The following is a 26,293-nucleotide window of genomic DNA, read 5'->3' as shown; positions in this document are numbered from 1 at the left end:
AACAACATGAGCACCAGAAAGGAAAAGGTATAAGAAAATTTCAGAGAAAAGTACTGCAGACTCTGAGATGGCAATTGAAGGGGCAGCCAAAGCCAGTTGTGTCTTGAGACACATGAGAGCAGTCCAAAGAGATCACCTTTTCAAACACCTGTAGCAGTTGAAAATGACCTTGCCAAGGCTCCCTAGGTCTCTACTCCAATGATTGTGAAGAAGCCTTAATTACAGATAGTGTTTAGTGAGCACTAACTATATGCCAGGCACTTTTCCTGAGCATTTCGTGTATATTAACTAATTTAATCCTCACAGCAGCCCCGAGAGGTAGGTTCTATTATGATCCCTGGCTCACAGATGAGGAAAGTGCCGCCCACAGGCTGTTTTTTTAGTATATCTCTATATTTTCCCTGTATGGCTCATACTCAGAGTCCACACAATATATTAACTGGACAGGAAATTATATAGTTAAAACAGAAATGTACCAGGTATGAATAAGGTAACAGTTGGTACTTGGAAATAATGTCAGCTAGGGATCAAAGAGTTAAGTATTTTGAATTTTTTTTCTACAGGTAGAAAAAAATTTACTGAGGAATGAGCAATTCACTGATATTTTTAAAGTTTATGTATTTATTTTTAGAGAGAGAGAGTTGAGAGACAGAGAGAGAGGGCACAAGAGAGCAAGCACAGGCAGAGAGAGGGAGAGAGAGAGAGAATCCAAGCAGGCTCCGCATGATCATTGCAGAGCCCAACGTGGGGCTTGAATCCACAAACTGTGAAATCAAGAGTTGGACACTTAATTGACTGAGCCACCCAGGTCCCCCTCTACTGATATCTTTTGAGCAAGCAGTGTGATGATGAAAATTTTTAGTGAAGTTGGTGTGGAAAGAGGAGTAGGGTAGGGTGAGGATGGGGAGGGTAAGAGGTAAACATTATACCAGCTGACCAGTTAGGAAGCTAATGAAATAATCTAGGGATGACATGATAAAGGTCAGGGTGGTTGTAGTAGTAACAGAAAGGACACAGATGCAAGTGCCATTTTGAAGGTCCTTGCGCCCAAAGAGTGAGCCTGAGTGACTGGGTAAGCCCAGGAGGTCAGGGGGGCAATCCTGATAAGGGTAGGTGGTGCACTGAATCATTCCAGCCTGAAATGTGTTATTATATTTCATATTCTGACTTAGAGTTTTAAATTTTATTTTGTACACCTCCTTATTTTTGATATAGATGGCAATACTTATCTGTATACTTTAATTTCACATTAGCCCATCCACCTAGTAAGAATAGGATATTTACTTATTTCTATATGTAATTAATATTATTATTTATTATTAATATACATGTGATTATTAATAGTATTATTACTTACTTTAGATTATCAGACCAGGATGAAGAGGGCAAGACCAAGCAGAAGTGTATCATAAATGACCCCTCCTTTTCCATGGTGACAGTTCAACGGGAAGATAGTGGAATAACCTGGGAGACCAATTCAAGCAGGTCTTCTACTCCTTGGGCCTTGGAAGAAAGTCAGACTTCTGGTGTATGTAGTCTGGAAGGGTCAACTATGAATTCTTCTCCAGGGAATGTTTCCTTTATTGTGGATGAAGTTAAAAAGGTTCGGAAAAGAACACCTAGGTCAAAGCGTGGCTCACCATCATTGCGTCGGAAAGGCAACAAAAAGAGAAATTCTTTTGAATCTCAGGATGTTCCAGCAAATACAAAAGATAATCTTTTAATTTCAGAAAGCCAGGTACTAAACAATCAGAAAGAGAAGTCATCTAGTGGCGTTCATGATAAAATAAGAAAAAAGAAGACCACCTCAAACACACCTCCTATTACTGGGGCAATATACAAAGAACACAAGCCCTTAGTGTTAAGGCCAGTTTACATAGGAACAGTACAATATAAAATTAAGATGTTTAATTCTGTTAAAGAAGAATTAATTCCTCTACAATTTTATGGAACATTGCCAAAGGGTTATGTAATTAAAGAAATACATTATAGGAGGGGGAAAGATGCATCCATTAGTCTAGAGCCAGATTTGAGCAATCGTGATTCTAACTTAGTTTCCAAAACAGGCAAATTAGTAGCCCCAAGCATAGAAGATGATAAAGTAACAGGGCTTGCTTCACCCTGGAGAGGTGTACTCTCCAAAAGATCAGAGTCCTTGACCTCCTCATTCAGTCATGAAGATGAAAAGAAAATTTACGTTGATTCTCCCCTAAAGGCCACATCTGCCACCAAGCACACAGTTTCCTCTTATGCAAGTAATGACACAGCAGAACAAGAAACACAGCTCAGCCCTCCACAGTTAGTGCCACAACAACCAGGCGATGAAACAAAACTCCGTGAAATGGAGTCTTCCCCTCTTACACCTGATACATCTACAACTGGGTTCCTGGGAAGAGCAAAGGAAGAATTTGAGCCTGATTCACAAGAAATTGTGACATCAGAGCGTGACTCTTCAGTCTCACCACCTTCAGTGGGTGAGGTAAAGAAGGAAGATGTGTATTCTGCTGACCATTCCATTTCATTGGAGGCAGAAAAAGTTTCGCGGATAACAGGTTTACCAGGTCTGGCAGCATCCATCCAGGAGGATTTTGGCCCAGAGACAGAAGGGGTGGACCTGACTTCAACAGAAAGGGCAGAACCAGTCTCTGAAAAATGGAGCCCTCCTCATCTTGATGTCAAAGGAGTGGAGGAAGAAAATGTGCCTGAGCCATCCATTTCTCTTTCTGAACCTCCAGTATTAGAGGAATCAAAGAAAGAAATAGAAACTTCTCTACCAATAGCTACTACCCCTGAGTCTGAAGATTCTAATTTAGTGGAAGAAGAGATCATAGAACTTGAATACCCAGAAAGTCCATCTATTTCTGAGAAGCCCTTCCCATCATATTTGCCCCCTGAAGTGGAGCAGAAAGAAGAGGAGATCACTTTACCATCACTGAAAACATCAACACCTGAATATGTTGCTTCATCTGAGGAAGAAAGAGAGGAAAATGAGTCTGTTTCTACTGATTCTGCTTTTGTATCAGAATATTCAGTCCCACAGGATTTGAACCATGAACCAGAGAAGCAAGAAGTTGAGCCAGTTCCTCCATCCACTGTGAAAGGTATATCTGAACATGCAGTTTTTTCAGAAGAGGAGAATGAGGAATTTGAGCCTTTGGCCTCTGTGTCTGAACGCTCTCTCTCACCATCCACAACTGAGAAGACTTCTGAATGCCAGTCCCCACTGTTTTCAGCAGCTATCTCAGAACATGTGGTCCTGTCTGGAGAAGAGGCTTCAGAAAGTGGATATTACACACCAGATTCCACATCTGCTTCTGAATATTCAACTCCATCACAGGCAACAAAAGAGTCACTGAAGAAAACAATTGACCATAAGCCCCCATTAGAACCAACAGGTGTTTCTGAGCATGTGATTCTATCAGAAGAGAAGGAAGATACAGGACCATATTCCCCAGATGTGGCCTCTGAATATGAATACTCTCTCCCACCATCCACAACTGAGCAGACTTCTGAATGCCAGTCCCCACTGTTTTCAACTGCTACACTGGAACAGGCGGTCCTGTCAGAAGAGGACCTAGGAAGTGAGTGTTTCACACTGGATTCAACATTGAGTTCCCGATATGCAGTTCCATCAAATGCAATGCAGGAATCCCCAAAGAAAATAATTGATGTTGTGTCCCCATTAAAATCAAGACATGTTTCTGAGCACATGATTTTGTCAGAAGAAAAGGAAGACACTGGGCCATATTCCCCAGATGTGGCCTCTGTATCTGAACACTCTCTTCCACCATCCATAACCGAGCAAACTTCTGAATGCCAGTCCCCACTGTTTTCAATTGCTACACTGGAACAGGCGGTCCTGTCAGAAGAGGACCTAGGAAGTGAGTGTTTCACACCGGATTCAACATTGAGTTCCCAATATGCAGTTCCATCAAATGCAATGCAGGAATCCCCAAAGAAAATAATTGATGATGTGTCCCCATTAAAATCAAAAGGTGTTTCTGAGCACATGATTTTGTCAGAAGAAAAGAAGGAAGACACTGGATTGTATTCCCTAGATGTGGCCTCTGTGTCTGAACACTCTCTCCTACCATCCACAACTGAGCAGACTTCTGAATGCCAGTCCCCACCACTTTCAGCCACTCCATCTGAACATGTTGTCCTATCAGAAGAGACAGTAGAAATTGAGCGATACACACCCTCTTCCACCTCAACTTCTGAAGTTTCAGTACCACCATATGCAACACCCGAATCTCAGGGGGAAGAAATTATCCAGATATCCCCTTTAAATCTAAAAGGGGTCTCCTCACCCACGAATTTCTCAGAAGAAGAGCAAGAAGACATTGGACCCTTTTCTCCAGACTCAGCATTTGTGTCAGAATTCTCATTTTCACCCTATGCAACTCAGGAAATAGAGAAAAGAGAATTTGAATGCGATTCTCCAATATGTTTAACATCACCATCTGAACAAACTATTTTGTCAGATGAAGACACTGAGGTTGAACTTTTCTCTCCAGACTCAGCATCACAAGTTTCAATTCCACCATATAGAATCCCAGAAACAAAGAAAAATGAATTTGAGCATGATTCACTGGTAACTACAACATCTGCCTCAGGATACTCTTGCTTTTCAGAAGCGGGTGAGGAAGACATTGCACCAACAGCTGCTACACCTGTACCTGAGCACCTCAGTTCATCACAGAAGCAACAAGCCAAACCTTCCCCTTCACTGTCTGCACCTGAAGACTCGAGTTTGCCACCTTCAGCAAATAAAAGAGAGATCACAGAAGTTCAGCCAGATGCTCAAACAATCTCAAGACCTGTATCTGAATATCTCATTTTGGCACAGGAGCAGATAACTCGAGCATTTTTAGAACCTGACTCTGAGGACTTGATTCCATCATATTTAACCAGTGAAATGGATAAGGGAGAAATTCAGACTATTTCATCAGTAGCTGCAAGACCAGTTTCTTTACCTGAACAATCATTTACGGTAAAGGAAGACACCAAGCCTGGTGTGTGTTCATCTCAATATTCAGCTTCACCTGATTCAGTTCATGCACTTCATGCACTTAAGGAGGAACAAGAACTCAAAGCTTCACTCACTCCAAAAGCTGCAAATGAACAGATGGCTTTGTTAAAAGTTAAAAGTAAGGAAGAAATTGTGCCTGATTCTCAAGAAGCTACAGCACATGTATCACGGGATCAAGAAATGGAGCCTCAGCCTCCAAATGTTCTAGGGTCTGGGATGAAATATTCAGTTCTTCCTGACTTGGTAGATGAGCCAAAGAAGGATGTGAAACCTAATTTAGCTCCAACTGTGACATCTGAACTAGAACAGAGAATGTTGTCAGAGAACGAACCTGAAGTAATAAAATCATATTCACCTCTAAAGGACACATCTTTATCTGGACCTGAGATTTTATCAGCAGTGAAAACACAAGTGAAACATGACTCTAAAATAACTGATACATCTAGAGTGCTGCATTCAGCTCCACCAGGAGTGCAAAAGGGAACTGAACATGAACCACCTGCACCAGAATTTCCGGAAGAAATAAAGAAAGAAATTGAACCTAGTTGTTCATTAACCACAACATCTGTAACTAAGCATGACTCAGGCTTAACTAAGTTAACAAAAGAAGAAACCCCAACAGATTTCTCTTTTACCACCCCTCTAGAACATCCAGTCTTAACAAAAGTAGAAAAGAGTGAATTAGGAAGTGATTTGCCACCACTGGTGACGTCGACAGATGAACATCCACTTCTTAAAGAAGAAAAGGTAGCACTGAAAATTAGTTCTTCTACTGAAACGGCTACATCTGAACGTCCAGCTTGGTCAGAAGCAGAGAAAGAAATTAAACTTGATTCACCTGCAGGAATATCCTCTGTACCAGTGCATTCTTTGTCCAAGGTAGAAACTGAAGAAGTTAAACCTGGGTTGCCAATAACAAAAGCATTGTCTTGTCAACATTCAGATGTAACTAAAGAAGAGAGGGTGGAAAATGAAAAAGGTGTTTCATTTTCTACAGTCCTGGACTCTGAACAACTGGTTTTACCAGAGAAAAAGAATTCTCTGTCTGCCTCAGAAGTGTCAGGGCCTGAACATGTGCTTTTGCTCAACGAAGGTAGTGAGGTAAAGGAAAAAGAAACCAAACTTTTTTCCTCACAAAACATGTCACCTGCACCCAAACAGACAGCCCCAGAATGCCAAAATGAGGAAATAAAAAGTTCTCCTGCATTGGAAAATTTAGCATCAGAAGATTTAACTCCAACCCTTGGAGATGATAAGAACAAAGAGGCAGAAGAGCCATCTTCTACAGCACGGGGAAATTTCCCATCAGAAAGACAAGATCTTGTTCTGGCAGAGCTCTCTTTGGAAGCTGAAAAGAAAGACAAGCCATACCAAGTATCAGAATTACTGAGCACTGGGTCAGAAGTCATTCATAGTTTAGGTGGGCAAGATGGATCCATAGATACAAAACACATAAAATCTCCCATAACCGAAACAGGGGATTCTGTCTTAGAAAAGAGCCTCACTGAACTTAGGAGTAGAGGAGAAGGAAAAGAAGAAAACAGGGAACGTCATGTGTCAGCTACAGTCGACCCTGAAATTCCAGAGGTTTCATCATACCTTAGGGAGGAACCACAGATTCAAGAACTTAAATCTTTCTCTCCCAAGGTAGTCAGCTTAGGATCAAAGGAAGCATTGGACCCTCTAGTTGAAGGAGACAGCCCCAAAGAGCTTCAGCCACTTTCTTTTTCTTTAAAACCATCATCAGAGAAATTGAACCATTCAGCCGACATTAAAGAGGGAGAAAAACAGGAAATAAACCCATTACTGTCAACAGGAAATTTGAAGACACAAGTGATAGGACATATTGAAACAAAATTAAATGAACAAACAGACCAACCAAATTCATTCCGTGTGCCCCAGAGTATAACAGATCCATCTAAGATTGTTTCTTCTGACCTCCTTGTAGACAAAGAGAAGCCAGGAAAAGCACTTCATTCAGAACAAGCTGTTAAATTACCTGATATAAGCACATCTTTTGCAGATAAACAAGATCTGGGAGTTAAACAATTTTTATTTCTGAAAGAGAATTTGCCTTTGGAAGAATCAAAATCACTTACAACAAATGAGCCTGAAGATGTTAAAGAAACACAAGTGAAAGAGGCCCTTATTTTTCCAAAGGATAAAAGCTGGATACTAGAAAAGCCAGAAAGGGATCTGGCAAGTCAACATGAAGAAAGAATATCAGGATCTGTGCAGCTGGGTTCCTCTGGCAGTAATGATTTGATGACAGGACAGCTTAAGGCTGTTGTGCCAGATAAAGACCACACATGTGAAACCAAAAAGCAGGTTCTGCCACATTCTGCTGAAGTATCTCCTGTATCATTACAAGAGCCAGTATCTACTCTCAGTACCTTCAGTGGTGACATAGAGACCTTATCAACTAAGACTTACTCTTCGGAAGAAACAAAGCTGGCCCCCAAACCAAAATCTTTAGTTCCAACTGGAAGTGTAGAGAGAAACGAAGCAGAGAGGAAGCAGATCTTTTCTTTCATGGGGAGTGAAAGTTTGACAGTGGAAAAAGCAAACGCAGAATTGTCCAGGCCTTGCAAAGAAGGCAGCCAGGAAGAAATCAACCTACCTTCCGAAAGAATCCTTCAGAAAGGAGTGTCTGGCCCATCAGTGGAACTGATCAAATCAGAAACTATTCCCTCTCCCTCCAAAGCAGCCCCTTTCCTGGCAGAAGATGCAGAATCTGCATTGGACAGCGAAAAAGAAGCGCACAGGAGTATATCTTCTTTACCTGGAGAGAAGTCATTAGAAAAAGAAAAAACGATTCAGTCAAAGGTTTTAGATGTTAATGAGAGAGGGAAACCAGCACCTGAAGTGAAAACACCCACACCAGTAAAACTCCTCTCTTCGATCCAAGAAAATGAAGAACCTCAATCTGCAGAGCCATCTGAGGCAACACAAAAATTGCCTAAGCAGCCAAAGGCAGTTGAGCGAGGCCTTTCTGAGGAGAAGGGAAAGAAAGGAATCTTATCATGGATGTCCAGTTTGTTTTTTGGATCAAGGACTCCAGATGACAGAGTTGCTGAAAAAGATTTAGAAACTCAGCCAAGTCCATCTGTAGAAAAAGCAGTGCCTGCGACACTGAAGTCTGAAGGAGCAGCTCCAGCTGACTTTAATGCAACCAAGACGCCAACTGATCATCTGTTACCAGAGACAAAACTTAAACCTGCTGAAAAATCCAGAGGTACTTTAGTTAAATCTGGTGAAAGCCAAGACTTTAAAGAAAAAACTACATTTTTATCAAATGTAGAAGTTTTACAACAGCCCCAATCCAACCTTGAGGTGTCTAGTGAAGATTATGGGGAAAAAGAAATCCTAGCGTATTCAGAAGAATTGGATTTAAACTCGGTAGTTACTTCTGCTGATGGTGAGGAACGTCTTGAAATTCAATCTTATTCTCCCATGGGTGAAGAAGCACAAAATGCTGTTCCTCTTCACGTCGCTGATAGTAAAAGAGCCCAGAAGCCAGAAATTTCTGCTCCATCTAAATGGAATATTTCTATTCTTAAGGAAGAGCCAAGAAGTGATCAAAAAGAAAAATTATGCTTTTCATTTGATGCAGTGGATAAGGTGCCACAACAGCCAAAATCAGCTTCATCTAGCTTCACAAGTAAAAATATCATGAAGGAATCAGAGAAGCCAGAGACAATAATTTTGCCAGTAGAAGAATCTGAACGCAGTTTAATTGATCTGGGTGAAGACAGACCGAAGAAAGAAATGCAAAAACCTACTTCCTTGAAAATTTATGAAGAGGAAACGAAACTCAGGTCTGTTAGCCCAACTGAGGAGAAAGGTAACTTGGAAACCAGATCACATTCCTTGGCAGAAAAGGAGGTGCTGGCAGAAAAGCAAGAAACTATGGCCCCGTTAGAATTTAGAGATAATGAAATGGGGAAGGCACAAATTGCACGTGGATCTAGCCCTATTAAATTGGAAGAATCAAAAACCACAGCTGTGCTTCAGCAAGTCTCTCAAAATGAAGACCACAAAGAAAGATACACAATTATGGAGGAGGAGAAAGATGAAAAACAAAAGCAGTCACAAGCATTTTTAGAAGGAAGAAAGTGGCAGGAAATTCAACCTTATTCCTTGAATGTAGCCAGGTTTATGCCTGAAGAATCAGATATCTCTTTAAGTCATTCTTCAGGTGAAACTCAACCACTTTCATTAGTTAAAACTCTATCAGTTACTGAAAAATCAGAAACTGTGTTCTTGGAGGCTCACCCAGAAATCAGAGAAACAAGGGCAGTAGGAACTCAACCACATCCAAAAGAAGAAAGTAAAGTTTTGGTGGAAAAAACAAAGACTTTCCTTCCAGTGGATCTTTCTTATCGTGAAGAAATAGATAAGCAGTCTGTACCTAAGGAAGGAAATCTGATATTGGAAAAGTCAAGCAGGGAGGTGGCAAGTCACAGTGAAGAAAAGAAACAGGTTACAGTGCCAGAGCCATCAAAAGGTGTTTCAATAGATATCACAAAAGAAAGTATGAAACAAGGATCTCCATCTAAAGAATCTGAAAGGATTTTAGATCATCCTTTTGATGAAACCATGAGCTTAGAAACCCCACCATCTTTGTTGTCATCTGCGAAATCACAAACACTTGTTTCTAGAGCTTATCCAGAAATTGATACAGTGAAGAAACAAGAAATGCCATGGTCAGAATTGACTCCAGATAGGCATACAGTCCATACTATTCAAACATCTAAAGATCTAACATCTGAAAGGACTAAACAATCTGTTGTTGCTTCAAATCACCACTTGGAGGCTGTGGAAGATGCCCATGTAAATGAACCAAGCTCTTCAGTGAGCAGCAACTATGCTCGATTTATAAAGGATGCATCATCAATTGATGCTGATAAAATGGTTTCTTCTAGAGAAATATCCAAGGAACCTGAAGACACGTATGTAAAAGATGAAGAATTTACAATGACTAGCAAGCCAGCTGGACTTTCAGAAGATCAAAAGAGTGCCTTCAGTATTATTTCTGAAGGCTGCGAGATATTGAATATTCATGCTTCTGCATTTATTTCTTCTGTTGATCAGGAAGAAAGTGAACAAATGCAAGATAAATTAGAATATTTGAAAGAGAATGCTTCATTTAAAACAATATCTCTTCATGACAATAGTGAGGCAGTCTCTTGCCATAAAACATTAAAGAGTAAGTTAGAAGATTCTGATCAAGTTATATCATTGCAAGAAAATAAACAAAAGGCATCTTTTAACACAGAAGGGGAGATGCCCACCTATTCAGAAACTGATGATTTCACCTTTAATCAGCCCGCAGCTCCTAGTGAAGAAGATTATTTTGAAAAATATACATTGATTGATTATAACATCTCCCCAGACCCAGAAAAACAGAAAGCTCCATGGAAATTAAATGTTGAAGTGGAACTCTCAGAGCAGGTTACAGAAGATACTGTCTCTTTCCCAGAAGGTTCAGAGGAAAGTGCCCTGGAACATGAATATGACTTGCTGAAGTTAGATGAAAGCTTCTATGGGATGGAAAAGGACGACAGCAAATTATCTCACCCAGAGACCCGGAAGCATTTGGATATCCAGCAATCAGCTGACAGAGATGTTCCAAAGAGCATAAATAGAGATGTGGACTTAAAGGCACCTGGGATGCCATTATTTGGTGCAGAAGAAGGAGTTTTGTCACGAACCCAGATATTTCCTACCACCACTAAAGCCATTAATCCTGAACTTCTGGAGGAGCCACCTGCACTCGCATTTTTATACAAGGATCTGTATGAAGAAGCAGTTGGGGAGAGAAAGAAGGAAGGGGAGACAGCTTCTGAAGGTGACAGTGTGAATTCTGAGGCATCATTTCCAAGCAGGAACTCTGACACTGATGATGGAACAGGAATATATTTTGAGAAGTATATACTAAAAGATGACATTCTCCATGACACATCTGTAACTCAAAAGGACCAAGGCCAAGGTCTGGAAGAAAAAGCAGTTGGTAAGGATGATTCATACCAACCAGTAGCTGCAGAAGGGGAAATTTGGGGGAGGTTTGGAACTATTTTGGGGGAGAAGAGTCTGGAAGAGGAACAGAAAGCTATGTATAGGGAAGGAGAATCAGTAGGCTATGTGGGGCCACTTGACAATGAAGCTATGCATGGAAAAGTTCCCATCACTGAAGAAGTCACAGTGGTTACCCAGAAGGTAAGCTATGCGATTCCATTTGAAGACACCCATCATGTCCTGGAGAGAGTAGATGAAACAAACAGTCAGAGTAATGAAGCAGAAAATGCAAGTCCAGAAGTCAGTCTGAATGTCCCAGTACAGGTGTCCTTCCCAGAGGAAGAATTTGCGTCTGGCGTAACTTGTGTTCAAGAAACACTGCAAGAATCTAAAGTAATAGTCCCGCCTGAGCCAAGTGAAGACAGGCTCCGCCATAGCCCTGTTCAGGATGAGTATGAATTTGCTGAATCCCTGAATTATGAAATGGTTGTTCAAGACACTTTATCAGAGGAACTATATTCAGAATCCACACCTGAAGATGTGTTATCTCAAGGAAAGGAATCCTTCGAACACATCAGTGAAAATGAATTTGTGAGTGAGGTAGAACAAAGTACGTCTGCTGAACAGAAGGAGTTGGGTAGGGAGAGGACAGAACAAGAACAATTATCAGAGTTAGCAACTGAGAAGGAACAAAAGGAACTGAAAAAGTCCCAGATCGACACGTACTGTTACACTTGCAGAAGCCCGATTTCTGCTGTTGACAAGATGTTTGGTGCCCACAAAGACCACGAGGTTGCAACACTTGATACAGCTATAAGTGCTGTAAAGGTAAAGAGATGTTAAAGCTTATAAGTACATGACAATACACATACACTTAACTTGTTTTAATTAACGTTTTCTCAATTTAAAAAATGACCAATATTTAATATATTCATATTTAGGCATAATAGTCTGAAAGAAAGCTAAGAATTCTTTCCCTAAGCATTTAGTTAAGATCAGTTTGACAAACATTTATTGGGTATACACTATGTGCCAGGCATTTTTCTAGGTTCTTGCAACACCAGTGTAAATAACACAGGGTCACTGCCTTTGAGGGGTCCTCTCTTATGGCAGTAACCCTTAACATTATCTGAAAGGGCCAAAGGATTTTAAATTGAAAAATGTACTTTCGAGCATAAAACACAATTTATTTTCTATTATCTACGCTATTATTCTTTAAAAATACACATTTATATTACATTGAACAATATTATTGCAAGTTTTATAAAAAACTCAAGATGGTCGTTTTAAATTTTGGTTTTCTCTGTATTTCCTCCTTATGGTAAAATTGATATTAAAAATGGAAAACCTTTGCATTCTTTCTGGCTATGTCTATAGATTCCCAATGTTAAAAAGCTAGTCACAACACGTACCCTCAATGCATGTAATTATAAATACTCTCCCCAGAGATACTATTGGAAGTCAAGTATTTAGTCTTACAGATTGTGACATACTTTCAGTAGCCTTCTAACTGGAATCCCTATCCTTGTCTCTCCAAACCATCCTCCAGTACATTAGCCAGAATGATCTTAAAATGCAGACCATCACAAGAATTGAGCACTGGCTACGTGCCAGGCACTGTGTTAAATTCTGTGCATACAAGATATCATCTACTCCTCACAACAACCCTGTCATTATCATCAATTTTCAGACAATGAAATGAGTGCAAATTGTTTTAAGTGATTTGCTCAAGGTCATGGAAGACAGACTAGGATTGGTACCCAGGTCTGTCTGATGCCAGAGCTATGCTCTTGGCTGTATATCCGTATTGCTTGGCCCAGTGCTTGCTAATGGTAGCAATTTTCAATATGATTATTCAATCAGGTCACTGTTAAATAATTGTTAGGCTAATTTTGATTTAAAAAATGATGATAGAATCTTGACATTTTTTTCCCCAGGAAATTAAAATTTCTCAATTGTCTAACATAGGTTATGCTTCTCTACAGTGAAATTTTGTTGAAACTTTACCTGGTAAAATGTGGGAGTAGAAGATGGGGCAATTAAAAAAAAAAAGAAATCTCAGGCTTCTGGATGCATTAGCACTGGTGAAATGTGCCCCATTCTGTGATGACACTTGGTTTCGCTAACTGACAACTACTGGGCACTGTCAGCAGAAAGACTAGATTTTTTTTAGCTTTCTTAATTATGTTTTATTTATCTCTCTGAGTTTTAGAAATTAAAAAATAATTCTGTCTAAATATTGTCAATTTAAAACAAAGTTCAAAAGCAAGGGGTTACGTCTCCTGCTTTAAAACCATTTTGAAGTTCTTCCCCCCTGATGTTCTCTAAACAGTATGACCAAAAAAAGTGGAAAGCTAGTTCACTAAAGCCAGAGAGACCTGCTTTGTTTCATTAAATCAACTGTGAAGATTAAGAGTTGGTTGACAACTTTTAAAAATTAGAAATCAATTTAAAGCTATACCTTGAGAATTCTCTAGCATCTTGTGTGAGCAGACCATTTGTGATGAGTCAGAAACTGGTGACTGCCTTTATAGATCATTGAGGTCCTTGCTTCTCCTTTCCTGCCATCTCCACTGTGGTGGCTTATCTTTTGCCACTTATTTTCTTCATTCACTCTCTCCTTCTTTCTCAGTATTTATTGACCTCCCATTACATGTTGGAAACTGTCTAATCATTGGGAATGACAACAAAAATAAAAGAAGATGGACTAATGGCTCCCCAAATCAGTCAGGATTATGGGAGCACAGTGTTTTGAAAAAGGACCCTTTTGGGAGTGAGCCAAATGATAGAGTAGGACTGAGAGGGTGAGGGAAGGTGAAGACCGAGTGAACCTTCAGTAAGATAGAGGTTTTTCCAGCAATCAAGGCACGGAGGACATTCTAGAGACAGGAAATACCACACGAAAAGGCACATGGGTGAGAAAAAGTTCAAGGAAAGATGGGGCTTGTGTGATTGGAGCCTGGGATCTTGTGGAAAAGAGGCAAGAGCTATAGAGGGAAGCAGAAGCCAGATCCAGAAGGGGCTTCCATCCTTGCAATTTCTCCATCATTCTGTGGATAGTGAACCAGGCAGCTGAATAGATTATAGCAGGGTTTATAACTATGGCTAAGGCAGCTACCATCTTCCCCCATGACCCATACATTTTCTAGTTGGCTTTCACTTCTTGAGTATTTTAACCCTGTAAGGGTTATTACAACCTTTAGGTCTCTTTAGTAAACAGTTTCCATTATTTGGTATGCTAGGCTCCTGGCCCAGTGACACTCTGAGCACCTTCTCAGAGTGATCCAGGCACACTGAGGCCATTGGCACAAATGTGAGGAGACTACTTGGATAAGTTGAACAAGTTCAACAAAAAGTCTGCAATCTTTGAAGAAGACAATGTATAAAAATTGAAGCTTTAGGGACACCCAGGTGGCTCAGTCAGTTAAGTATCCAACCATTGATTTCGGCTCAGGTCATGATCCTAGCGTTGTAGGATAAGCGCCAAGTCAGGCTCGGTACTGAGTGTGAAGCCTGCTTAAGCTTCTCTCTCTCTCTCTCTCTCTCTCTCTCTCTCTCTCTCGCCCATCCCCCCAACCCCGGCCTCAAATTTGAAAAAAATGAGGCTTTACTAAGGAGAAAATTAAAATCCATGGTTTACTAAAACAAGTATGCTTTGAATTTATGTACTCAACAAGAACTCCTTCCTCTTGCATGAGAAAATAAACTTTCTATTGCTCACTCACAAACCTCCTAATTGTTTAGCATACAGAATTATCTACAGTCAATTTAGATGAAGCAGCAAAGAAAATTTAAAGATTGATTTGTTAGTGAATGTCATATAGTAAATCTCTACCAAGTGTACTAAATTTGTGAGGAAATTAGAGCTCACTGGTTGAAGTTATTTTATCAAATGTCATATACCAACCATATCTAAATTTTTTTCTTCAGGTCCAATTAGCAGAATTTCTAGATAATTTACAAGAAAAGTCCCTGAGGATTGAAGCCTTTGTTAGTGAGATAGAATCTTTTTTTAATACCATCGAGGTAAGTTACCATAACCCTTTTGCTTTGACCTGGTTTGTTCATGTCATTATAAGGAAAGAATTCTGAGCCAGAACAATCTGAATTAGGGATTGTGTATGCATATGTGGTTTGCCATTGTTGGTTTTGTTCCATTAAAAGTGAAGGTCCTCAAAGTCTTCCATCTGTGTGTAATCAGTGAAACTACTTCCTTTCCAAGGATAAACGACTTGTCCTTAAAAACATATACACATTTATTAGGTGCTTACGATGACAGGGCAAATGCTTTGCATGCTTTATCCAATGTAATCCTTACAATAACCATATGAAACAGGTGTTATTAATTTGTTCCCATTTTCTAGGTAAGGAACTGAAACTTAGAGTTAAGTATATTACCCAAGGTCATAGTAAGTTCATAGTAAGTTGAGAGTCAAAATTTAAATTCAGATCTGAGTTCTTAACTTGCTCCACTATCCTGTCTTTCATTGGCTAGCTCTGCAGAAATGCTTGATGTCCAATGCCCAGGACAAATGCGTGTCTCTCATAGTACCACTATCTGGATGAATTTATGCCCTCCTAGCTGTTGGCCCCTGCTCCCTCCTCAGTGGAGGCAGGGGTGGGGGGCCATCTCCATCCATATGCAGAAATGGCCCAGATATCCTCACTTGTCAATCAGACGTGGCAGAGGGCTGCTGCAGAAGGCTGGTGCCCACGTTCCCTATCATGAGGGCAACTCTCACCCTAGTTTGCTTGAGAAGAGTCTCCTTAACTCCTGTTTTAGATCAGTTAACACCTGCTAATTATTTCGAATGCCCCCACCAAGTATCCATTTTAGACGATAAATTATATGATCACCTTATCACTAGCCCCGTAGTGAGAACCACTATATCCAGTGGGTATCTGGATTTGCCAGATGGGCAATAAACTTTCTCTTACTGTGGTGGAAGCTGTCCCCCTCCCTGGAGAGCACTTGTGAATGTAGTGTCCTGTCCAGTATCTTGCTTCTCCCTTCCTCACACAAGGATTTTCATGGAATGGTGAAAATGGCACTAAACGAAGGTCAGGGATCTTCATTCATTCACTGTGACGCCATCTTCAAGTTTTATCCTGTGGAAATGCAAGTAGGCAAGCCTTCCACACAAATATCTTTTTGTTTGTTTGTTTCGTTAACTAAATCCTTCTGGATAATAATCTTACAGTGAATTTTATTGCAAAGCTAACCGTGGCCAAGAGGCTTGATGTGGCCAAGAGGCTAGACTGTGCCCATAATCTAAAATTCTCTTATGAAGACACCAGAGCTCAGTTCTTTAAAAGACTGGTGTTTCTCCTAAAAGAAAAGAAGCAAGACGTGCACTTTGTGATTCATTAAAAAGTGGGGGGTTTTTTTGTTTGTTTGTTTTATTTGTTTTTTAGGAAAACTGTAGTAAAAATGAGAAAAAGCTAGAAGAACAGAATGAGGAGATGATGAAGAAAGTTTTAGCCCAGTATGATGAGAAAGCCCAGAGCTTTGAGGAAGTGAAGAAAAAGAAGATGGAGTTCTTACATGACCAGATGGTCCACTTTCTGCAGAGCATGGACACGGCCAAGGACACCCTGGAGAGCATCGTGAGAGAAGCAGAGGAGCTCGACGAGACTGTTTTCCTGACTGTAAGCACCAATTAAAACAGGCCTAGACACCCTCCACTTGCTCTATGCATCCAAGTCTAGTTTTTAGAATTCATCTTTCAATATTCCCCAAGATCACTTGTATCATTTATATTTCTCTGTGGGGTTTATGTAATTCTGACATTTAAAGATTATTAGGTATGCCTGATGCTTATGGAAAAGGCCCAGAAAATCCTGAAAGTCTTAACATCCAAATCTAGCTGAAGGATACATGAAAGTCAGGTCACAGCATCAACCATTCACTCTGTCACATGGATTGGTCACCTTCTAAGAGTGAAGGAAAACAGCCTGAAAGCCTTACTCATGCTATGCCTTCCCTTTGGGTGCCAGCCTGATCTCCCAGTGCCTGGCATTCTCATGCTGGCCCCTGGGGCTGTCCTCTCCACTCCTACTCCCTAATCTGAAGTGACATCTCCTAGGGACCATTCCCTCTGAGCCTCACCCAGTGGCTGAGAGTAACATGTCAGTACACTTGCAGCATGCAAAAGTACGACATAATGTGATACCTCTTTCAGGTAACACATCAGTGTTTTTACAGGGGTCCTCCTGGGGACCAGATTCCTTAATTCAAGTATCTTATGGACCGAGATTCCCCTGGGTGATTCTCAAGTTGCACCACAGAGGCAGCTCTTTGCTCTCCTAATTCCCTAGAACATTCAGTAAGTTCCTGGTTCTCCATGGAACCAGGATTGACCAGGAGTAGTGTTTTCCTGGAGGATGGTCTCACACCTAATTGTCATATTGGAGGAAAGCACCATCTTATGAAGAGTTGGGACCTCCCTTTCAAAGTTCCCCAGTCCTCCCAGCTCTCAATTGAAGTCTGGAGATAAAACAAGGAAAAATGGGATAATGTTAAGCTTTTGATATGGAGATACTTCCAGGTAGGACTAATTTGAGTAGGTTAGATATGGCATCCTCAAAGGAGAATGAAAATCTTCAGTTGCTTTATGTTTAAGGCAAAGCTTTAATCTTTTAAAATTAGGCACCTCTTGTGAAGTGTAACATTAATAAAGTTCTTTGTGTTCCCTAAGAACCTTACCTTTGTTTGATAAAAATATTTTCTCTCTAGAACAAATTGGAAAAAAGAAAGCATTTTTTTTCTGTTTATGACAGTAATACATATCCATTTTTAAAAATTTGGAAAATACAGAAAAGCACAGAGAAGGTATCACCCAAAGATAACTACTGATTGCATTTTAGGTATATATCCCACATTGAACAAATAGAAGTCCTTTTTCTTGCTTTGGAGAATTCTATTCTGGAAGCTAAGCCATTTGTTAATGAGTAGAGAGGAGCAGCATAAGAATTCGTTGCTGGCCTTGCTTATCATAGAGAGTAGAGCAGAACTGGAAATTAAGCCCCTTCCATCCCTGCCCAGATCCCCCTACCTCTTCTGACCCTCATTTCCTTGCTGCTGGGGGTTATAGCCCCCAAAAGAAACAGACGGAGGGAAGATAAAAAGCTAAAAAATAATGCCTTTAGAACATGCATAATCTTAAGGCTCTAGGTTGGTTTTACACTTTGTTGTTAATTAGTTTCTCTCTCTCTCTTTTTCTCTCTCCCTCTTTCTTATTACCTCGTAAGTCATTTGAGGAAATCAATGAAAGGTATATAAAACGTGGCACAATGTAGTGGCGACTGAGAATAGCATGACTGTATGCTTTATTTTTAATATTTTGATGCTTTCTAGAAAATGAGCTGCCAATTAAAAAATACATACATTGACTGAGCTACTGAATTTTCACTTTTAGACACTGTGCTTTTAAAAGCTAAATGACAGCTTTGAAAGAATATTGCATGTGCTTCAGTTAAATAACAATTATAATGTAGATTTTTAACTGCTTCCTTGAGATGTATTCTGTATTTTCAGCCTAATCTGGACCATCTTTCTTGTCATTGCATATAGAACATTTTGTAGATACTTAGACTTACTGGTTAAATATGAGCATTTGAAAGAATCATTCATTTTTGCTTTGAGTAATTTTGACTTCTGCAATCTTAATGGAATGTTCTCTCAGTTTCTCTTCAAACGATAGGCATGCATGTATCTTCTCTTTCTTCTCAGCTAATCTAAGTGAATCTTCCTGTTTTGATTGTGTTTTGTCTTTGTTGCTGCCGTTAACACTCAATCTAAGGGATTTTTGTCATTATTTTAAAAGGCAAAACACTCAACATGAAACTAGGAAATGTCTATAAAAACACGTACCATCAGATCTGTGTTTATCTTTTGGAGCATCTGATGATGAACTGCTCATACTGATCTGACACATTTTCCCTTTCGCCACAAAGCAAGACCTGAGGACTTTCCTACTAGTTGAGCCTAATGTTCTTATTATTTCTATCCCTTTGATGTACATTTTTTAAAATTGTAAATTTGGTTCAGTTTACTTCAATGGCAAATTGCAAAAGAGCATAAAGCAAAATAAAAAAAAAATACGTTTGTGTTATATTAAAACATAGAAACCTGATTTTTTTTTTTAGATAATGAAAACTGCACAGATGATTCCTGCTTACCTTTAAAAACAATCTATGCAACAGAATATTGCTAATACGTTTTAAGAAAATAACTTGTATGTTAGTACTGGCGTTATTCAATAAGGGTTTTTATTACAATGGCTCTGTCATAAATCAAATTACCCAGGGAGCTTTAAAAAGTGCTGACGCTTGAATTGTGCCTCTAGTGATTCTGATTTAATTGGGTTGGGATATGGCCTGGGCATTTTTAAAGCTTCTGAGGTGATTGTAATGGGCAGACAGGGTTGAGAACCTCTGGCGTATAACAATCCATCCTCCAGTGCACTGGTTCCGTAAACATGTTATGCCTGAATTACCTGTGAGGTTTGTTAAAGGAAAGCGCCTGGAGTCCCACCCCAGATCCACTGCAGGAGAAGCCAGGGTGGGATGATGGGTCTGCATGGTTACCAGTCCTCACACAGGAGTCTCAGGCACACCAGGTAGGTCTGGAAACTCATACCCAGACCTTATTTCCAGTTCTCTTTATTTTTAAAAAAAGTATACATTTCTCTAAGTATTATTGAATTTTGTCTAAAGAGTATATGGATTTTTATATTACAGTGCCATTTCATATACACTGGACAGTGTAGATGCGTTATTTCCTTACTGATATTTCATCTACTCACTGAACATGCTGATTGGCATGAAAATTTGGTGAATAGGGGCGCCTGGGTGGCGCAGTCGGTTAAGCGTCCGACTTCAGCCAGGTCACGATCTCGCGGTCCGTGAGTTTGAGCCCCGCGTCGGGCTCTGGGCTGGTGGCTCGGAGCCTGGAGCCTGTTTCTGATTCTGTGTCTCCCTCTCTCTCTGCCCCTCCCCCGTTCATGCTCTGTCTCTCTCTGTCCCAAAAATAAATAAAAACGTTGAAAAAAAAAATTAAAAAAAAAAAAAAAAGAAAATTTGGTGAATAGAAAATAGCAAACACTTTGACCTTCAAAAATGCTATAGTACATTTTTATTTTTCTCAATGTTAGGATGTTAACTTGCTAATATGAATTGGCATCCATTTAATTCTAAATACCAGTTCTTTGGTTTTGTGCTTGAACTTGTTCATCTGTGTGTCCTTTTAATTAATTTTTATTTCATTGTCCAATTGACAATGGATTAATCTTTGCTACAGCCGCATGCCACCTAAAGGAGAATACACGTGGGTAACTGTTATTTTTCTTGAAGAAAAAAGACAACAAAACTTGGGATTTGGTGAAGAAACACGAGCAATTAATGAAAGCCCTTTTAGACACGCACAGGGGTGTGTGGACATGCGCACACACCTGCAAGCGGTAACTCTTGATTATTTCACCAGAAAGAAGACTCTCAGGTCCTCAAGACAACTTCTGCCTCAAAGCCTCAGTATTATTGGTGTTCTTTGCCATAATAACTGTTTATTATCTGGTTGTATTTTTTTTAACTTGTTGTTTCTTCTCCCTGCCTTCGTATGATATCTCTAAAGGCAGTGCTTGTATATTAAATTATTTTTCTCAACACTGAAAACACTTAAATTAAGGAACGCTGTCAAGCATATTTAGACTCAATATTTGCATATTTTGGAAAACACATTTGCTTAGAAAATGCTGGTCTGTTAAGAAGATGCATTTACTTTTTCTCTCTCCGGTTCGCTTGTTTGTGTTACAATAATGAAAAAGAAGGAGAGGCCCAACCATTGTAGGACCTGCCCTTAAAAAGATGCTTGCTCATCCTTTCATATACAGATGTTAAAATCGAACAGGGAAGTGTGTCAGGGAAAACTCAAACATTTCATTTGTGGTATCTACAACCAGAACTTTTGCGTTACAGAAATTCTCCTATGTAGTCAGTTACATGCCTTGATTAGGCTCGGTGAATGTGCTAGTCAGCACTATTCCTTAATTCAGAATCCGTCATCTCCACCCTCTGCCTCCCCAAGGCCTTCTTTTAGGCCCGTGGTGTCTTCCCTCACCCAGAGCATTGTGGGCTTCTCCCAACCCACTTCACTAATGCCTCTGGTCTGCGTAGTTGCTCTGGTCCTTTCTTAGACTCATTCAGGGATATTCTTCTAAACTTCCTTTGTGAAAACACTCCTGTGGTTCTCTTTGCCTTGTGAGATAAAATGGAAACTCTTGGTAGATATGAAAGTCTTTTCACAGTCAAGCCACAAACCACCTTTCCATTTGTTCTCTGTCTTCAGTTTCCTGGTTCCCAAGGTAGCCCCTGGGTCCCTCTGGCCCCTCAGACGTGCTGCACCTTTCACAGCTCTCAGCCTTGATTCAAGCTGTTCTTCTGTCTGCAACACCCTTCCTTCCTTTCCTGCCTCAGAAACTCCTGTTCATTCTTTGAGACTCAGCCCAAATTTCACCTCCTCTTTGAAGCCCCTCCTGGAACCATCTCTCCTAAAATCAGATGATAGTCAATTTTATTATTTTATTATTCCTAGCACTAGTAAGCATAGTGGGCACTCTTTAAATATTTCAGTTATATTTTATGATCTTTTCCCCTCACACTGATTAAAACATTTACCAGACCTGAGATCCTGATATTCTCACCCAAATGAAAGTATCCTCTATTCATTCCAAATGTATTTGTTAAAAGCTTATTGTGTGCCAAGTAGCACAGTACGGTATGGTGGTGAACAAAACAAAGTCCTTTCCTGTATGTAGATTATATTCTGGTGAAATAGAAGGACAAAACAAATAGGTTGTGATAAGTTTGAGGAGGTAAAATTCAACAGAGTAAAGGATATTAGGGACAGGTTGTGCTGTGTGAGTAGTATACTCTCTGAAGAGCTGACCTTTGAACAGAGATGCAGTGAGGAAGGAGCCATATAATATCTAGGAGAAGAAAGTTCCAACAGCAAGTGTAAAGGCTCAGAAGTGGATCTGTGCTACCCAAACCAAAAAGTCCACGATAGTGAAGCCAGTGGAGTTCCTCGAACCTGGCTTAATTGCTGGTATATATTTCTAGTCTCTTTTGAGCGAGATGCACAGAGGAGAGCTCCTAACGAAATTTAGGGCTCCTCATGCTAAAGTGGAACGCTTTTGCAGTCTCTCCTTCCCCCTTTTCCTCTCTTCGGAATCAACCTGTTTTATTTTTGGTTGTTTTGTTTTTTTTTTAAAGCCCAGGTTGTACCTGAAGACAAATGCTAAGAGTTAGCATCTCCGCTAAGAGGGTCTTGAGTATATAAAAGCTGTTGACTTATAAACTGTGGTTTGTTTAGTCTTTTAAGGATTTATAGGGGCACCTGGGTGGCTCAGTTGGTTAAGCGTCTGACTTCAGCTCAGGTCATGATCTCACAGTTGGTGAATTCAAGCCCCGCGTCTGGCTGTGTGCTGACAGCTCAGAGCCTGGAGCCTGCTTCAGATTCTGTGTCTCCCTGTCTCTCCCTGCCCCTCCCCCACTCATGTGTGCACTCTCTCTCTCTCAAAATAATAAATATTAAAAAAATTTTTCTAAAGAATTTATAGACTTTATCCTCCTTCACTGTTGTATCCCCAGTACCAGAACAGTGCCTGCCACATAGTAGGTGAACATAATTTTTGAAAAACTAAATAACTAGAAGCATAATAGTCAGAGTTGAGAAAAGCAAGGGCATCACAGAGTATGTGAATTTCCAGAAGGGCTGTCCACCTTTATATCCTTCTGGAAATAATCATTAGAATATAGTAATAGGACTAGTATATCAGGACTATCTGTTAGGACTAACCATTATAATAGGACTCTCTATTAGGACTATCTATTAGGACTAAACTTATAGATGCAAAATTGAGACTGTATAACTTGATGGAATGTATCTGGTTTGGGAATATAGGTATGCAATTTCTAATATTAACCAGTTACAACCAAAGAATCCTAAGAATAAATAGATTTTAGACATATGTTTTCTAGACTTTGAAACAGTTTAACTCCTTTTTGGATACAATGCCTCAAAAAAAACCCACCACCAACAACAACTTTATTTTAAACAATTATTTTCATTTTGTATGTTAGTAATTTCTTGACTTATGTAGAAATGTTTTTCCTCCTATGGTAGGTTGCTGTCTGCAATGGAGAACACAGCTTCTTTAGAGAAAATGCCTGCTGCATTTTCATTGTTTGAACATTATGATGACAGCTCAGCAAGAAGTGACCAGATGTTAAAACAAGTGGCTGGTAGGAATTTTAATATATTAATTACCTTGTTGAAATCTGGCAGTTTTTCCTTGTTGTTTTTTTTTTTTCTTTTGTAAAGGTTTTTTTTTTTTTTTTAATAAATACAGTTGAAAATGTTATATTAGTTTCAGGTGTACAACAATGATTCAAAAATTCTGCACATTGCTTGCAATGTGCACCTGGGTAAATGTATTACCATCCATCACCACACAACGTTATTACAATGTTATTGACTATGTTCCCTGTGCTGTACTTTTCATCTCTGTGACTTATTTATTTTATAAGTAGAAGTCTGTACCTCTTAATCTCCTTTACATATTTCACTCATCCCCCAAATCCCCTCCCTTCTGGCAACCACCAGTTTGTTCTCTCTATATTTATGTTTCTGTTTCTGTTTTTGTTTGTTTACTCATTCTGTTTTTTAGATTCCACACATAAATGAAATCATATGGTATTTGTCTTTCTCTGTTTGACTTCACTTCACCTAATACTTTTTAGGTTCATCCATGTTGTTGCAAATGGAAAGATTCTGTTCTTTTTTATGGCTGAGTAATATTCCATTATATGTATATCACATTCCATATATATCACATCCTCTTTATCCATTCATCTGTCAACGGGCCTTTAAATTGCTTCTATCTTGGCTATTGTAAATAATGCTGCAATAAACATAGGGGTGCATGTATCTTTTCATATTACTGTTTGTGTTTTCTTTGGGTAAATACTCAACAATAGAATTCCTGCATCATATGGTATTTCTGTTTGTAATTTTTTGAGGAATCTCCATACTGTTTTCCACAGTGGCTGAGCCCACTTACATTTCTACCAACAGTGCACACCAATATCCACAATCTCCACATCCTTGCCAAGACTTGTTTTTTCTTGTCTTTTTGATTCTAGCCATTCTTACCAGTATAAGGTGATATCTCATTGTGGTTTTGATTTGCATTTCCTGATGATGAGTGATGTTCAGCATCTTTTCATGTACCTGTTGGCCATCTGTATGTCTTCTTTGGAAGAATGTCTATTCAAGTCCTCTGCCCGTTTTTTAATTGAATTATTGGTGTTTTTTTGATGTTGAATTGTGTAAGTTCTTTATATGTTTTGAATATTAACCCCTTAGATATATCATTTGAACATATCTTCTCCCATTCAGCAGGTTTCCTTTTAGTTTTGTTGATTATTTCCTTCACTGTGCAAAAGCTTTTCATTTTGTTATTTAAATTTTTTTTTTCAACGTTTATTTATTTTTGGGACAGAGAGAGACAGAGCATGAACGGGGGAGGGGCAGAGAGAGAGGGAGACACAGAATCGGAAACAGGCTCCAGGCTCAGAGCCATCAGCCCAGAGCCTGACGCGGGGCTCGAACTCACGGACCGCTAGATCGTGACCTGGCTGAAGTCGGACGCTTAACCGACTGCGCCACCCAGGCGCCCCAAAAGCTTTTCATTTTGGTATAATCTGAATAGTTTATATTTGCTTTATAGTTTTTGTATGTAAGGAAATATAACTGGAAAAAAACCTCTTAGTTGTAAAAATTTACAGCTAGATTCTGAATCAAAGCATAAGACTAGCGTACCATTACAGTTATAATCTGCATTTCCATTTGAACCTTTGTGACTGTCTTAGAATATCAAGGAGATAGGGAGAAGGAGTGATGGAACCAAAGGTCTCATCTTTTTTTTTTTTCTCTTTGTAAAACAAGATTTCTTTCTCTGTCTTCTAGAGATTATTTGCTTCACTCCAGCAGTTAGGTATAGAAGGAAAAATAAATCAAATATTTTCATATCTGTTGAACAGATTTTTCCTTATGAGTGGTTTTTCTCTCTTCAACTGAGCCCCTGCCCCCTTTTTTTCATACTAAACAGATCAGTTAGAGAACTACCAGCTCAGCATCGTGCTCTGTGGCCAGGAGCCTCCTACTCAGCTGTCAGAAGCATCCTGCTGGCTCTTTAAAATATTTTTTAATGTGCTATTTTAACAAACAAGACAATGAAACTTATTTAGATTTCCCAAAGCTGGTGTGTTTCAGTGAAGTTACCAAGTTTCACTTACTGTAAAATGTACTCACCTATCTTCCTTAAAAGATGCTATATTCCTTCTAGACCACCTTAAAGACAGCTGATGTTTTTAAACTGACAATTAATTTACATTCCTGTAGGAACAATTTTAGTTTAGTAACTAGTAAAAGGCTTTTTCTGTGTCTTTTAGAAAGACCCAAAAAACCCATCAACCGTATATAAAGTGCAAAATTCGATCATTTATCCTAATAGATTTTATCCATATATGTGTCAAACAAAAGGGCGGTTTTTGGTAGTGTCTTTACGAGGCATTGAAATAGAGCAGTGAACTATTGGTGGGAATGGAAACTGGTATAGTCACTCTGAAAAACAGTATGGAAGTTCCTCAAAAAATTAAAAATAGAGCTACCTTATGACCCAGCAATTGCACTACTAGGTATTTATCCAAAGGATACAAAAATGCTGATTTGAAGGGGCACATGCATCCCAGTGTTTGTAGCAGCACTATCAACAATAGCCAAATTATGGAAAGAGCCCAACTGTCCATTGACTGATGAACGGATAAAGAAGATGCAGTATATATAAAAAAAGGAATATTACTTAGCAATGAAAAAGAATGAAATCTTGCCATTTGCAACAACCTGGATGGAGCTGGAGTATATTATGCTAAGCAAAATAAGTCAGTAAGAGAAAGACAAATCTCATATGATTTAACTCATATGTGGAACTTAAGAAATAAAACAGGTGAACATAGGGGAAGGGAAGGAAAAATAAGATAAAAACAGAGAGGAAGGCAAACCACAAGAATCTCTTAAATACAGAGAACAAACTTAGGGTTGCTGGTGGGGAGGTGGGTGGGGCGATGGGCTAAATGGGTGATGGGCATTAAGGAAGGCACTTGTTGGGATGAGCACTGGGT

At 39.5% G+C, this 26,293-nt stretch overlaps 1 protein-coding gene across 2 annotated transcripts in view; it reads left to right on the top strand.

Moving 5' to 3' along the window:
* CMYA5 (cardiomyopathy associated 5) overlaps positions 1-26,293 on the top strand; it is an 89,763-nt gene that overhangs the window by 31,380 nt on the left and 32,090 nt on the right. Inside the window, exons 2-6 of one of the 2 annotated variants that reach the window (XM_086698000.1) lie at positions 1,363-11,878; positions 14,981-15,076; positions 16,466-16,699; positions 18,302-18,324; positions 23,235-23,353. In XM_086698000.1, the coding sequence (XP_086554126.1) occupies positions 1,363-11,878; positions 14,981-15,076; positions 16,466-16,699; positions 18,302-18,324; positions 23,235-23,353 (10,988 nt within the window). The remainder of the gene's footprint in view (positions 1-1,362; positions 11,879-14,980; positions 15,077-16,465; positions 16,700-18,301; positions 18,325-23,234; positions 23,354-26,293) is intronic. The other variant, XR_015248369.1, reaches the window with a different exon arrangement.

Source organism: Puma concolor, chromosome A1, assembly GCF_028749965.1.
Source record: "Puma concolor isolate L17-30 chromosome A1, mPumCon1.1.hap2, whole genome shotgun sequence".
NCBI lineage: Eukaryota > Metazoa > Chordata > Mammalia > Carnivora > Felidae > Puma > Puma concolor.
This window is presented reverse-complemented; position numbering and strand designations above follow the sequence as displayed.